Source organism: Sebastes fasciatus, chromosome 15, assembly GCF_043250625.1.
Source record: "Sebastes fasciatus isolate fSebFas1 chromosome 15, fSebFas1.pri, whole genome shotgun sequence".
In the NCBI taxonomy this organism is placed as follows: Eukaryota; Metazoa; Chordata; class Actinopteri; order Perciformes; family Sebastidae; genus Sebastes; species Sebastes fasciatus.
The window spans coordinates 13,667,660-13,683,568 of NC_133809.1; the positions used below are offsets into that span (position 1 = coordinate 13,667,660).

At 40.0% G+C, this 15,909-nt stretch overlaps 2 protein-coding genes across 4 annotated transcripts in view; one reads left to right on the plus strand and one right to left on the minus strand.

The window, feature by feature from the left end:
- cnksr1 (connector enhancer of kinase suppressor of Ras 1) overlaps positions 1 to 15,236 on the minus strand; it is a 32,347-nt gene extending 17,111 nt beyond the window's left edge. For both annotated transcript variants that reach the window (XM_074660509.1, XM_074660508.1), the window contains exons 1-6: positions 15,097 to 15,236; positions 13,648 to 13,805; positions 10,122 to 10,324; positions 9,692 to 9,776; positions 1,496 to 1,537; positions 1,262 to 1,381 (exon numbers count right to left, since the gene is read on the minus strand). In XM_074660509.1, the coding sequence (XP_074516610.1) occupies positions 1,262 to 1,381; positions 1,496 to 1,537; positions 9,692 to 9,776; positions 10,122 to 10,324; positions 13,648 to 13,805; positions 15,097 to 15,148 (660 nt within the window). In that variant the 5' untranslated portion in view covers positions 15,149 to 15,236. The remainder of the gene's footprint in view (positions 1 to 1,261; positions 1,382 to 1,495; positions 1,538 to 9,691; positions 9,777 to 10,121; positions 10,325 to 13,647; positions 13,806 to 15,096) is intronic.
- The window catches only part of rps6ka1 (ribosomal protein S6 kinase a, polypeptide 1), a 60,080-nt gene continuing 59,317 nt past the window's right edge, over positions 15,147 to 15,909 (plus strand). For both annotated transcript variants that reach the window (XM_074660510.1, XM_074660511.1), the window contains exon 1: positions 15,147 to 15,293. In XM_074660510.1, the coding sequence (XP_074516611.1) occupies positions 15,147 to 15,293 (147 nt within the window). The remainder of the gene's footprint in view (positions 15,294 to 15,909) is intronic.

Consider the following 15,909-nt stretch of genomic DNA (forward strand, 5'->3'; position numbering starts at 1 on the left):
AAAAAAAAACATCCAGAGGTGACCAGGGAAGTAAAGCAGAGGCAGAACTCTTCAGAAAGAGTTTAAAATGGTTAAACAGGGCTGGTTAAACGGAGAAATTGTTGTTGCTGTAATGGTATCACTATCAGAATTGCACAAGGTATATGCAGCCCATTCTCATTCCCAGGGTGTCAAATACAGGACGATTTGTCACGGCTGTCTGCGTTCAATACCGCCGGTACGCAATGCACCAGGCTTTCCATTAACTAAAGAGTGACAAGACACACAGAGTGGGCGGGCAGGGAGGTGGATGTGTCCAACAACAGGGCTTTCATCCAGGAAACCGCTGTTTGGGTCGTCAGCGTTATACGTTTCACTTTCACTTTACAATCAGCTGCTCGTTCGTCACACATGTATAAGTCTCATTTTAACTGTACAAACATAGTGATTTTAATCCCAACCATGTTGCTTTTTCCTAAACCTAAACATGGTTTTGTTGCCTAATCCTAAGTAAGTGTTTCTTGTTTACTTCACAACGTTAAGCACGTGTTTACTGTGACCGGAAAGTGACACCAAGGGGTCAGACAAAGCGCCAGTATGTGATGAGGTGGGATGAGAACATGTTGGGTATATGGAGATAATAATAGTGAAGTAAAGATTAATTACAATTTTCATTGTGGATTAGTCTCATGATTATTTTCTGGATAAATGAAAAAAGTAAAAATAAATGCTCATCACAATTTCACAAACTCTAAGATAATGTAATGAGTCGACTAACTAAAATATTCAGTTTACCATCAGATATAAAAATCAACAAGTCTTTCCGGTTGAGAAGCTGAGACTATGGAATACTGGACATTTGTGCTTGTAAAACTGATTATCAAAATAGTTCCCAACTACTCTACACTGTTGATCGACTAATTGATTATTCAACTAATTGCATTAGCTTTACTTCTTATACATTATCAAATTCTAGTGCATTGAAGTGAAACAAAACAAATCCTTTCCTTTGGTTGGACAACTGGAGACCCCCAGACCACATTTGGAAAACCTCTGATTTTAAATCAGTATCAGAGATGTTACGTTTACATACAGCATGTTAAATTCCTTATATTTGGTAAAGTTAATTTAAATGTAACAATATGTAATACAGTAAAAGTGTTAGCATTTGATATAGTATATAGGATTTGCATCTATTCATAAGCATAAAAACCTACTTTTCGTTGGTTCTACATTTAATAAAGACAAAAGGTCAGAGTTATTAAAAGCAAGCAGGCCTTACCAGCTGATCACCAGGTGACACAGGCACTAGGTCGACACTCTCAAGCTGAGCAGTGTGGGTAAGAAGCCCCTCGGGGCTGGAGTTCAGGATCTCATCACACACCGACACCAACTGACGGCACTAGAGGATGAAGGAAACCACCATTCACTACCAAGAATATCTCATTCAATCCATAACAAAAATGAGGAAATTACCTATAAATAGCACAGTAGGCAAAAATATACAAATACTTACTACAGAGATGATGTCCTTTTCCTTTTCGTAGACAGTGGTATTCTGTTGGATGAGTGAAACAACACGTCATGAGTTCCAACTAAACAGAGTATAAAAATGACACCACAGCAGCTTTCATTATGCCGTCATTGATTTTGTGGAAATGGGACAATCTGACTCAAAACTCAGTTCCTATTTCCTCTTCACAGCGTGAGTCAGGAAGTGAAAGGCCAAAAGTATCCAGAGGGTAAAGAGGGATCACTCCAGAGCTTTACTGGTATTTTACTGGCTTTTATAATTAAATGAATGTATAATTGAAAAAAAAAAGACATGAAACATAACACATATTCTATAACATTTGCAATACATGTCCACTTAACCCGAGGGCTCACACTAATCCCCACAGATAGAAGATATCTGACGTTTGGTTCCCACTTTTAACAAGGCTTGTGAGCCAATAGTAAAACGACATCGTGGTATCTCTGGCTCGTCAGTTAGTGTCGAAAAAATGGATAAATGGCTGAGACTGATGGTTAGTGCCTGGCAATGACTTGTTGTGAAGTGAATGCAATGGAACGGGGGAGGGAGTATGAGACATCTAGTGGCTGATTGTTATCAATAGCACCGTTAATCTGTGGTTGGGAGGATGGTGTTGATAATGCTCCTACAGCCATTAGCCTACTATGACTCGGCCTGGGAGCTGGAGAAATGAGGGGGAGGCTTTGAATGAAGGAGGATGATGAGAGGTTAAAAGAGAAGAAGGTAGATGATTGCACAGCACAGAAACTGAACTAATGCCACATGCCATTACTGCATAAGCTAATTTGCAACGCCTGATGATGTGATGCGTTACATAAAGGATTGTAAGGGGAAACTAATCCCTGTGAAATGTAACAAGGGATCAGCAGTTAGGTTGCTGGACTAATTAAAGGCTGTGACACAAGGCTGCAGGGAGGGGTACGGTCTAAGAGGGGTTTCTGTTATGACTGCTGGTCAGTTCAACTCGTCTGCTTGGTGTTTGTGTTGTGTATGTGTGTGTGTGTGTGTGTGTGTGGATACTTGAGAGATGCATAACCTGCGTACTATTGTTTTACACCACAACAAACCACTAAAGGTTGTGTATAAACACCGACAGATCTTTATCTTGATCCCTACTAGAGCAAAGTAGTATTGTCATGGCACGCTGGCTGTATGCTACAGTAACAAAGTCAGTTAGTTAGTTAGTTAGTTAGTTAATTAGTTATGGCTTCATTCACAGCATAAACAGAAAAAATTAAATAAAGGGCGGATACTCAAAACAGAACATCATTGTATAAAGTATGGATAAGCTGCTGTAACCTTTCTCAGAGCCAGCTGCTAATGTTACCAACAACATATTATTAGTGCAAACAGACCTGGGTAAATCTGAAAAAAGTCTGAAAAAAGGATTTAGGGTTTATTTTAGCCACTAAGTGCCACATAATACCATAAGAAACTTAAGGCACTCAAAATAAATAGTTTTAAAATAGTCTATAACAGCTCTGTGAGGCTGTACCAAGTCACAGTAATGCTTTGAGCTAGATGCTAACATCAGAATGCTAACATATGACTATGCTAAGATGCTAATGTTTAGCAGATATCATTTTGCAAATAGTCACCATTTTATTCTAGTGTGTTAGCATGCTAACATGCTCACTGTGACTATGCTAAAATGCTGATGTTTAGCAGATAGGCTGTGTTTGCAATCAGTGGGGGCAACCTCTGGGGTCTAAAAAGTGAAGGCAATGCGAAGTGCCTCAAACTTGCATTCTTTCTAATAGCCAGCAGGGGGCGACTCCTCTGGTTGCAACAATAAGTCTGATTGTAGAGAAGTCTATGAGAATATGATCCTACTTCTCACTTGATTTATTACCTCAGTAAACATTATAAATATGAGTTTATGGTCTCAATCGCTAGTTTCAAGTCTTCTTCAATACAGCATGATGTTCATTTAGTAAAATATGGTCCCATTCAGAGTCAAATAGACCATAAAGCAGGGTATGCTTTAGGGCGTGGCTACCTCGTGAGAGGTTGTTACCACGGCGTTGTCCGGTCTGGGGTTGACAGTGTTTTCGTTGTACAACTTTAACTCTTTCACAGTGTGTTTTCAGTTCATGAAAGTTAATTATAACCTTTTTGGTCGCCTAAAAATGTCTTATTCAGCGTTCAGTTGTAGCCTACTTAGCTCCACCTTCTCGCGTCACTTCTGGTTGCAAAAAAACTCAACATGGGGATGGCCAAATACCAAGATGACGATGGCCAAAATGCCAAACTCAAAGCTTCAAAACTGTAGTCCACAGACCAACGGGTGACGTCCACTTCTATAGAGACTATGTTGGCATAGTCACCATCTTGTCTAGTGTGTTAGTAAAAGTTATTACAGTTCATCCTGAAGAGAACATTAATAGGTTTGTACCAAATTTTATAACAATTCATCCGATAGTTGACACATTTAACTGCATATGTAAAAATCAGAGGATCATTAAAGTCAGTGGCTTTGAGGACCATGAATTTTTTTAATTACATGGCAATCCTTCCAATAGTTAACACATTAGGGAAATAAAAAATGTTGTTTAACTGCTGTAAAGCATGTTAGACTGCAATGGTATGCTGACAGATTTCAGTGTTACAACTGTTACAAATACTAAAACAATGGTTTAAACCCAGGACGGAAGCTATCTCATGACATGGCCCTAACTTGTTGGAAGTGTGATCTAGTAGTGGAACTAGTGGTAATAGTGGCTGAGTTTTAAATCTGGTTGACACCTCCTACCACAAGCCACCGTTTCTGCTTTCACTTCATTAGTAACACCTTTCTTTCCAGCATCTCACCATTGCTTTTTAGACATATGGTAAAAAATAATGTAATATCCACACCTCTACATTTCTGTCGTATTTGGAGCCAAGCCACTGGAGGCTTCCCCACAACAGCACAACCAGTTCTGCATTTCTTTTAAACAGGAAATGACTCATTATTGTGTGTGAGGTGGGCGACAGGTACACTTCTCTCTATACATAACATATGCTGACAACCACAAATACATGCAAACATAATCACTTTCTGATTTAATTGAAGCTATTTCACAAAAGTGACCCAAAAACATCTAAAAGTATGAAAGAATTACATCGTATAGGCTATCTGTCACCACATTCCCATCAATTATAAAGTGCTTATACAATGTCTTTGCACACGCACTTGAAGCCTTTGCATTTAGGTCACAGTGTTTCATTGCTGAGGCAAAGACACAAGAGGAGAGGAAAGGAGACAAAGATGTGAGAAGAGGATCTGTGGGCTGGACATGTTTAGTCCCAGACAGCCTCCAGCATGTTCACGCTCCCTCCTAGATATTAACTAAAATACTTCACTTGAAAACAACTGCTACTGTTTTTTAAAGGAACCCCTCAGGTTTTGCAACACAAGATGTATAAACTCAGACAGTACAGTTACTGTAGAGATGAACCACTTTAATTTCTCCATCAACTGAAGCAGAAAAAGGCCGTCCAAGGTCACATAATATTCAAACCCATGCATCTCTGGCCTTTTAGTGATCCAAAAATGACCACCAATAACTACCAATTCCTCACCATCAAGAAAAAAACAATAATTTAATTTAGTGCGATCAAACTGAACGCTATAATAACTAGCTATAGTGAAGATACTGGTATCATATGAAACTAGAAAACCTAAGGAATCAATTGGTACCAACCATGTCATACTAGCTTGTTGCGAAGGAGGTTAAATAACACTCCAAACCCAAGCTAAATTTTGATGAGGAAAAACCGTCATGGCCATTTTCAAATGGGTCCCTTGACCTCTGACCTCAAGATATGTGAATGAAAATGGGTTCTATGGGTACCCACCAGTCTCCCCTTTACAGACATGCCCACTTTATGATAATCACATGCAGTTTAGGGCAAGTCATAGTCAAGTCAGCACACTGACACACTGACAGCTGTTGTTGCCTGTTGGGCTGCAGTTTGCCATGTTATGATTTGAGCATATTTATTTATGCTAAATGCAGTACCTGTGAGGGTTTCTGGACAATATTTGTCATTGTTTTGTGTTGTTAATTAATTTCCAATAATAAATATATACATACATTTGCATAAAGCAAGCATATTTACCCACTCCCATGTTGATAAGATTATTAAATACTAGACAAATCTCCCTTTAAGGTACATTTTGAACAGATAAAAAATCTGTGATTAAATATTTTAATTGATTGACAGCCCTAATTTCATCACTCAGACCTTTTTTGAGCAGCTCTGTGCCCAAACAACAGCACAAACGTTCATACCACAGACTGACGTCCAAGATTGACCTTTTATTCCACATCATTGTAGCAACGGTAGTTACATATTAGCCACAATTGTACTGCAGACCATCAATAAATGGCGGACAACCCCATGCAGAATGTGCTGAACTAAGATTCAAGTAATCATAATAGAAATTCTGAGGAAAACAGAGACAGATGCATTAATGTCATTGCCTTCTGCTGCACTGTAAAGTAACATGCATCTACTTCCCTTGATAAGAAGAGAGCTCTTGTACTGTGTTGTGTTGTGTTGTGAAGGCTGGTGTGTGGCTTGATCGGGCGCTGAGCTAACTTTACAGCAGCGTTCTGTGACTGAAAGCTGTTCTCTCTCTCTATAGTTGTCTAGGAAACAAAGACAAGCTATTATGTGGGTGTAACACTGACAAAAGCAGACAACAACAAGAATGCACGCAGGCATGCACGGACACACATGTACAAAAAGGCTGAAACCACACTGACACAAAGATGAACAGATTTCCTTTCCTTTTTTCTTATAAATCAAAAGCCTTGACTTGCAAGTCAAGCCCCGTCATGTTCTGTCTGTCTGTCTCTGCGTGTATTTTTACATACTTGGACTTACACCAGGGGATATTTCCTATTTGCCACCAGGTCACAGACTTGCTATAAAAAGACTGGGAGACATCATAGATCTCTTTTACACCTGCTCCTCATCTTGCCGTCCAAATCTTACTACCATGTCCATGTTCTCGTCCTTGGATTTGCTCTTTTTCAGCACCATAATTAATAAGTTATTGTCACTTCTGACGGCTCACATAGGTGAGTACGGTTCATTTTTAGTACATTCTCTCCATCTATACTCAAGCCTCTTATTATTTCCTCCACCCTGAGCTTTAAACAAGTCCTCCAAAAGCAGGGGGAGGTTGATGAATGGTTATTGAGCAACAACGGAGCAGTATGTTGTTTTCTATGGTGATATCTTTCCGGTCTAAGAAAAGCATTACACAACCAGAATGTCCGCTGTTAAACAAAGAAACTGTCATAGAGTTTTTTCATAGTTCTTTGAGTTAAACATTAAAATGATATGTTCAGGTGAAGGTTAAAAAGTCAAAGACACTTTCAAAAGTTAGATTTTGCAACACAAATATTCTCCTTTTCTTTTTTTTCGAAACTCACCTACCTTAATGTAATGCTTCGAAATTCATTTTTAGCCTCATATCCGAGTTCACAGTTCACAGAGCCCTCTTCTTTTTTTTCCTCCCTGTCTCTCTCTCTTTCCTGGACTTTGCTTTCCGTTCAGCTGGTTCAAAGCAGACTGAGCGTGTGTGAGTATCTGCAAACTCTGACTTGACAACTCCACTGTGCGATCCCAAAAACACCAGCTGACTGCTGACCTTGATCACCCTCAGGGTGCGAGAACACACACACAGGAAATAAGAGTCCTTTCTTTGGTGTGAGGGATGTGGTTGAGCTTCTGTGGAAGCAGTTCCCCAGAAAAGGACGTCATGATGAAGCCGCAGTCTCCTGACCGCACGTCAAAAACGTTGCATGACACCGGCCTCAACAAGCCAGGAGCACATCTTAAGAGGCCATGAGCATGCGAGTCTGTATGATGACGGTATAGGGACACATGTGAGCTTATGTAATGTGCTACAGATGTATGCTGCAAGTGTTCTTCTTCTAAAGCCTGCAGGTTTATAATGCTATGATGACTGACATGATATGAACTGTCATTTTGTGTGACGGCTTCTCAGCTGTCCAAAACTGACCTTTTAAGCTCACCTGCCATGTTTTTTTAGGAAAAACTACACAGCAGCTGCCAAAACAGGTACTGTGAATGCAGGTTTTATAGATATGAAATTACCTGATTCATTTCCAATGTTATTTTGTGAATGGAATCAGCTACTGTGCGGTAATTTAAGGGCTGTCCCGAATACAATTTTTTGGGCTTTGAAGCTTCGGTGAGAAATATTCTAAGGTATTTGAAGCTTTGCGTAGCACGCTGACATGTTCTTCTGTCTGTCTGTCTCCATCTCCCTCGTTTCAGTGCCGCTGCCTACTGTACACACTCGCACCTCTACACATAACAAACAGTGATATCTGTCTTAGAATAACTAATAATAATTAATGTTAGATATGAATAATGAATAATGTTGTGGGATTATTCCTTATTTCATGCTCTATTTGGGGATTTATACATTATCATTACATATTTATGTATGTAAAAAATACAAAATAAAAAACGAGGCATTCAAATACTGATTTTGAGCTCATTCAGGAGGGTGAAGCCAGTCGAAGTCCACAAAATGAGCCCAACTGTTTTCTATTCAATGATTGACAAGCCAAAAACTCATTTACATGAGCCTGAACTCACTGGACAAAAGCGCTCTCGATACTTTTTTACGGACAATACTTGTTACCTTTTAAAACACCTGCACACACAAACACACGGCAAAGTTCAAAAACAGGAATTCAGCAAACAATAGCCAGACATTACCGAACGATGATCAACCTCTGAGAGGGGGCCGACGACAAAAGCAGAAAGGGTTTTAACTTACTAATCACTCACTAAGTGCCAAGCTGACAATGAATGAAAACAACATTCAGCAAGGCCCCAAATCTGATTCACTTCATGGTGACAAAAACATCCTATCAGAGTCAACAAGCTCAATAACTCTCTGGAACCCATACTTCCTTCCTTCCATGTTACTGTACACCAACACAGAGACCGCATTTATCACGCTAAATCTGGTTCAAACCAACCATGTATGTTTAATATCGATCTCAAATCATGTTTGAATGATTTCTCACATTAATATCAACCCCTTAAAGAAAACAGAGCATAAACTTAAACTTATAACCAACAAGCAAAAAACACACTTAGTGGTGTGAACACATGTAGTCTGCCGCTTGAGCCATTTTAAGCAGTGCAAAAGAAGCGTCACCTTGTGGGGAATTATCCAATCAAAGAGGTGAGAACTGTACCTGTCGTGCTGGGCTGGCGTCCAAAGCTGGCTAGAGAGGGCTATATATAAACTCCTCTAAATCCTGAGCCTCCTCTTTCACCCACTGCTCCTCTGACTGCCTCCTTACCTCTCTCTAATCATCTCCCATTATGTTGCTCTCTCTTCTTTTTGTCTTCTGTCAGGCTGTTTATCTTTAATGTCACTACAGCGTCCTTTCAGAGTCTCTCTTGCCTGTTGCTTCTCTACCGACCATTCAGCAACATGCACTCCCCCAGGAGGAGTCAGAAGTCATTTAACAGTCGGTGCAATCCCTCTTTCAGTCTCCTCCTTCTTTCTCTGCCTTCCCCTTTGCTTCCCTCCCTCCCCCCTCTGGGCATTACAACATATCCAGGCCTGTTCCTTCTGTTACCTGTGCACACTTTTCACCCTTTTTACATTCATACAGTAAAGATTTTCCTTCTCCTCCCATTTCATACTACCACTGAGGAGTAAAAACACAAACAAAATCCAGCCCTCCTCTCTTTCGCGACCCTTCTAACCTAAGCTTCTTCAAGGTACAGTCGCCTCCAAATATGCCAGGAATGTAAAGATAAAGAATTCATTACTCAGGCTAAGCTTTGAGGAGCAGGGAGTCTGTTTGTGCTTCTGTTTTTCTTGCTGCTTTTTAAGGGGTTGGTTAGAGCGAAAAAAATCACACAACAGGTTGTAGTTCCTCTTTGGAGTTTAGTGTGCATGACAATAGCACTAGAGGTTATTATTTAGGTGTGGTTCCTGTTAAGATAAAACCCCTCATGTTCTCATGAACATGTTCAGTAAAAGTGTACTAAGCCAGCCATTCAGTTCGCATAAAAGAGAAACATTCTTGCTCGAAAAAGCAGTCATTTGATGGGCAGATTATAATAGTATACACGTAATTATAAGTCACAGTTTTATGCACTTAACTGCTGAAATGGACCAACCTTGTGGACAATGTCTCCCAGCTCTTTGCAGTAGCCGAATATGTTCTTGGTGGTGGTGTATCCACTGAGCTGGGTAAATTGATACCTGGCAAAACAGGGAGTGTATTTCAAATAAGACTGGGAGCAAGTACAATGATTTAATTTCACACCGGTAATTAAAAGGAACAAAGACAAATTAAGGATTTTAGAAAGTCACACAAAGAGAAAATGAAAAAGAGCAGAACAGAGAGGGGTAAACTTTAAAGGAACTCTCAATGACTTTAACCCACAGCCATCCTTTTTACATAAATCCTACAGAAACAAAGACTGCAGCCACGACTATTTTCATGAGACACAGCACAGAACACTTTCTGAGTAAAAATAACTGCAGAATAAAATAGAAGTTAGAGTGCTGCATATATAACGGTTAGATAACTCCCTCTTTACAAACCTGTTGAGCAAAGAGAAGAGTCCTTTGGCAGAGGTGATGAGCTCCACCACGATCTGCAGAACGGCGACCGGCAGCTTGGTGGCGCTGCGTCCGTCGTAGCTGTTGAGGCGCCAGCGGCCCTGGATGCCCATCTGGAGGCTGTGGGCAACGGCACGCAGCTTCTCCGTCAGACCGCGGAGGTTCTCACCACCCATACCGTACGTCTGGAGAGCACACACACACACACACACACACACACACATGTAACTGGTTAAAGGTCTATTCCAAATACTCCCACACTGTCATACATTATCTGTGATGTTTAATGCATTACTTCCAACACTTAACAGAATGTAAGGGTTGAGTGTTTAAGACCCATTTCATATACTGTGATTGCAACATCTACGGTTTGATTCTGGCTGAGAGGTGTGACCTATATCGCACATCAATCCCCCCCCCCTCTCTTTCCTGTAACCTCTCACACTTAACCTTCTGCCATTTTAACACAACTAGGGGTTTTGCAAGCAGGTGGAGAAGCAATCATGATATTGACTGAAATGCATATTGAATTAAGAGCAAGAGAGCACATTTTTCTTGTTATTACAGAGTGAAAGCTGAGTGAAAACCATGCTCCTTACACAAACTTCAGGCACTCTTGGCATGTGGTAGCTTAACCAATGGCACACTAGCAATAAGTGTGCAATAGAGTTTTTTGGAAATGTTGAAATGCCCTCTCATCCGCATCCCAAATTACCTCTTTCACAGCCATTAGCAGTTGCACGGCCTGTTATTCATGATAGTTTGATCAACTTTTTTCCCTAGAAGACCCGCCCTATTCTGCCTCTGATTGGCTCGTATACTCGTTGCCTTTTTCACAGAATTTGTTTGCTGATGATGAACAACAACAACAAGTTTGTTGAAGGTTGGTCGGGTTAATGATCTTAACTCAGATGTGGATGTTTTCATAAGGATGGAGGCTTTCTTGTATAGTGCTCTCATATATATTTACAATATCCTGATTATGGGAGAACATATTTTTTTTAAATGTTGCTATGCATGTTGCTTATATGGATGGAATGAAATTACACATGAGTTAGAGATTGAATAAATAATAATTTGGATGTGGTGTCATAATTAAACTTAATGTTAACCGTCATGTTGATATGGTACACTGATTAACAAGAAAATGTAAACTTCATATCAAAAAGGTTGCCGACCACCAGATGTAAAGCATTCTGGACTACTGTTGGTGGAGAAAGTGGTGCTGTTTCCTCTTCTGAGGTGAATTTATTCCTTTTTGAGAGATATAATTGTGCATGTTCGACAATTACTACTTATGCTGACAGGTGAACAGGCTGTTTGGCAACATTAGAGTTAACCCAGAAGGAAATTAAATGATGCTGATAAAATCCTCTAACACAGTATGTGTAATTTTATATCACAATATCAATATATAATGTGATATAGTAACATTTCTGTGAAATTTATTGAGAAACTGAGGAGAAAACATACAGTAATGTCTGTTTTTAGCTAACTCAGCAAATATGCCACACTGCCCACAATAGCCTAATACACCCAGAGATATTAACCCATTTGTGCCCAAAGACTAAATTTAGTATGATAAGGAAAATGTCACAACATTTGTTATGATTGGTCAAAAGTCTTGAAATTTGGTACGGACATATTTTGGGTACAACAGTACGACATCTTTTAGATCACATGAAAAATTACACTTGTATTAATAGTCAAATAAAGCACATGTGACTACTGTTTAGCCCTAAAATATAATAGTCTATTGCAAAACCAGTAGTCTTATGTGTCCAAATGCTAGATATATACTGTATATTATAATAACAAAAACACTTTTCAGCTGAACATTTTGACCTATTCTGAAAATGTCTTAACAAAAATGTAAAAAGCAGTTGCAGAAACAAATGGGTTAAAGGGAAATATACCACATTAATAACAATATACATAACCTGTCATCATAAAGTTGAGTATTGAGCGCAATATCCCAAAACAGGCTGCAGTTTTGTTGCATTATAGTGAGAGGGGCTTCTAATTCATATCACTAAGGGTAGACTACATGTCAGTTTAATACATTTAATAAAATACAAATCAAAGCTACCACATCAAACTGTAGCAAAGGATAAAATAAATGTTCCACACAGAACAACGCAGAGCTCATCTCTCCTACGCTCGTCATCACAGTCTTCTGCCCAGCGGTGGGAGACGTGACTCTCCGCCACCACTGAAGAAGAAGCAGGTTATTGTCGTGACCCACTCGTCGGTGGTCAAGAGGTTCAGACCAGTCAGGCTTTGAAGTTACACATAAACCGGCCGGAACAATCCTCCATCATCAAGTACCCATGAATATTTCATGGCCTCGCCGACATTGTAATTATGTAACTGTGTACTTGAAAGTGATTGGTCTGTTCCATGTGAGCATCTGATGGTTGCTATTATGAATGAGCGCAGTGTTAGCACTTCACAGAGCATCAGGAGAGGAAGAGAGGCAGAGAGAGGAATAAACACACACTGCTACTCAAGATTTAAACTGTACATCTGTGCGTATTGATTCTAATCTTCAAGTCTTATGATAAACAATTTCACACAAGTGCACTTATGTGAAGCATTTCCTGCAGGGACGCCTTGTTCACACTCTCATTCGTTCAGACTTTGGATTGAAGTGTTGATGACTATTTCAGTCAGTATTACAGTTACTTCAACAGTTCGACAACAAGCAGTTTAAGCAGCCTGAGCTTTAGCCTAATGTTCACAGCCTGTTACAGCACCAGAGCTGGAAGCTCGCCTGATACCGTCCTCCTTAATTAGTCCTTCCAATGAAACAAAGGCCATTCTGGAAACACACCAACACCCACGCACACACACTAACACCACTACTTAAGTGTCCTCAAATTCCCTCTCAAAACTGGACAGGAAGGATCATTAATTAGGCAGCAGGGAAAGAGAATCAAGCTGACTACAAACTTTCCCCAAAAATTTGCATGTAAAGTATTTGGCGCCAGCTTTGTGGTTTAAATCTGCTTTGGTTGCAGTTGAAGCATGACAAGTCCTTTGATGTTAGCTAGAAATACAACTATTTTACTATAATATAATATACTTATTATCATAAACTAGGGGAATTTTAATATTCGAGTGGAGGGTAAAGTGAAGCTATGAAGTCAAGCTTGCAGCATGTTGCTAAAGGCTCTGCGTGTACTTCAGTGATCAGGACTTTTATGGCAATAAGAGCAGTTGTGTATTCTGGCTGGATTTGCAAAAGACTGTCCAACAAACTGCTGGTTCCGCTGTGCAAACAAGAGCTAAAAACAGCGTGATAATGGAAAATAACACACCTCTGTGCTCTAATATCAGAACATACAGGACACCACAGCAAAGACAAGAGTGCTCAGTAAATATCCAGCTCTCCTCCTCACAGGTTACCTGCACAACAACACACACGGCAAACACACACACCATGGATACTAGAGCACTGCTATGGACACGCACTGTACACGAACACACGTGACTCTTCGTCCCTCACCAGAGTGCAGAGTTTCTCCACAGCCTCCAGTATGAGCTCCTGGTGTCCGATCTTATGCACTCCCAGGCTCCCCAGGTCCTGACACGTCAGCTGGAGCAGATCCAGACCCGACAAATGCCACTCCGGGATCGGGTACTGATGCAGGGGGGCGTCCAGACCTGGCAGCAGGGCACAAAAGCACATTCACTTACTGTAAGGCTTTAACCACATGCAGTGCAGGAGTATAAATGGAAACCACACATAGTAATAAAGTCACATGTGTGTACAGGCAGAGACATGCAGAGGGAGCATGGAACGACAGAGGAAGAATGGGTTTAACACACTTAAATGTGTTATTACATGTACAACAGTACAAATCATACATGCAGCATTTTACTTAAGTAAAAGTAGCAACAGAATGTACTAAAAGTATCAAATGTAAAAGTACTAATTATGCAGATAGGCCCATGTCGAAGGTATATTACGATATCATTGGATCATTATTATTGATGTACTAATATGTAAGTGGTGCTTTACTGTTGTAGTTGGTCCACTACTTGGTGAAACACTGAAACTGGTGAACACTGGCTGAAACTAAACCAAAATGATCACTGATTGGGAACATACATATGCAAATTGATTGTAATGTACGATGTTGTATTATATGATTTTATGTATAATGTGGTATTATACTAACCAGGGACAAGGTCTGCAAATTAGCTACGGCTAGAAGTCCTACATACATTGCATTGACTGCACTTTAATTAAGTGTAACAATGCCTACATGTATAGTCCCTGTCAAATTAATTAATTAATAAATACAAGTGGAACATCATATTTTATACACTGATTGTGTGTCTTGCAGGTAAAATCTGAAAATGAACAAGTAATAACAGCTGTTGAATAAATGTAGTGGATAAAAAGTAAAATATTTCCCTCTGAAATGTAGAGTAAGAGTATAAAGTAGTATACAATTGAAGTACTTAAATACAAGTACCTTTAACTTTACTTAAATTGAGTAAATATACTAAGTTACTTTCCAGCACTGGTAATTGCTAACTTAGTACTAGTAATAACAATATTTTTTCCCTATAAAACAGCATAAGAGAGCATTAATCCATGTCTACTGTCCAGTGGAGTGGGCAGTATACTCTCTGATTATGACATTGCTAAATCAATGTAAACCACTGAACACAGCATGTACTAGAGAAGAAGCAAAAAGACAACATGTCCAGTGTTTGTAATAAAACCACCTGATGAGAAACAACACTGACTGTTGTGGCTTCTCTCTCTCAGCTCACACACACACACACACACACACACACTCACTCTCAGGCCACTTCCTCATTCCACCTCCACCTTTCACTTCCAACAGGATTTGCGTGACGCTTCTATTTCTGACTTTACACTAAGTAGCCTCTGAGGCGATCAACAAACAAACAAACCAACACTCATCATGTTCGTCCTCACCTTGGAGCCACTCGCAGACTCTCTCCTCGTTCCACGACGCGATCGGCTCCATGCTGGGAGTCCTGGTGCAGTCGCTGGTTCACTTCCAGGCCGTCCTGGCTGACTTCTACCTCTATGGGCTGCAGGAAGAAGGAAAAGTTGATCCTGGATCGGAGTCGGACGATGACGAATGGCACTCCTTCTTCCCACAGGTACAGGTAAGAGAGAGAGTCCCACTCCTTCTGCTGTCAGCCAATAGTGAGGAACTGTCAGGAGCAAAGAGCAGGAGCAAAGACCCCTCCCTCCTTATTACCCCCACCCACCTCCACCTCCACCTCCACTCCTCCTTACCTGGAGGAGCAGAAAGGTGCTGCAGCTTTACGCATTCATAACGTAGTTTATTATGATCAATCGCGTCATGCGCACGGAGAAGGCGCACTTTCTGAGGTGTGTGGTGGAGCCAAGAGGTGGACACAATAACAGCAACACCTGTACCTGTACAGTAGAATATAATCTAGTGCAATAACACTGTAATAATGCTACTTTAGTAACAGAAAGATCCTTATTAACCCTGCATGTGTTGCATTTGATTGATTTATAATCCAACTAGTACTTATTTATAAGGATATAAGAGATACCCTTACAAAAAAGTTATTAGTATACTTCTTTAAACTTAGAATAAGAGAGTATGTTTTAATTTTACTTTTTATGTACTTATCTGAGATACACTTAACAAAAGTATACTTATACTTGGCTTATGACGACAAGTATACCGAAAAGTCTAAGTGTACTTGGCAAGTATACAGAAAAGTCCAAGTATACTTGGCTTATACT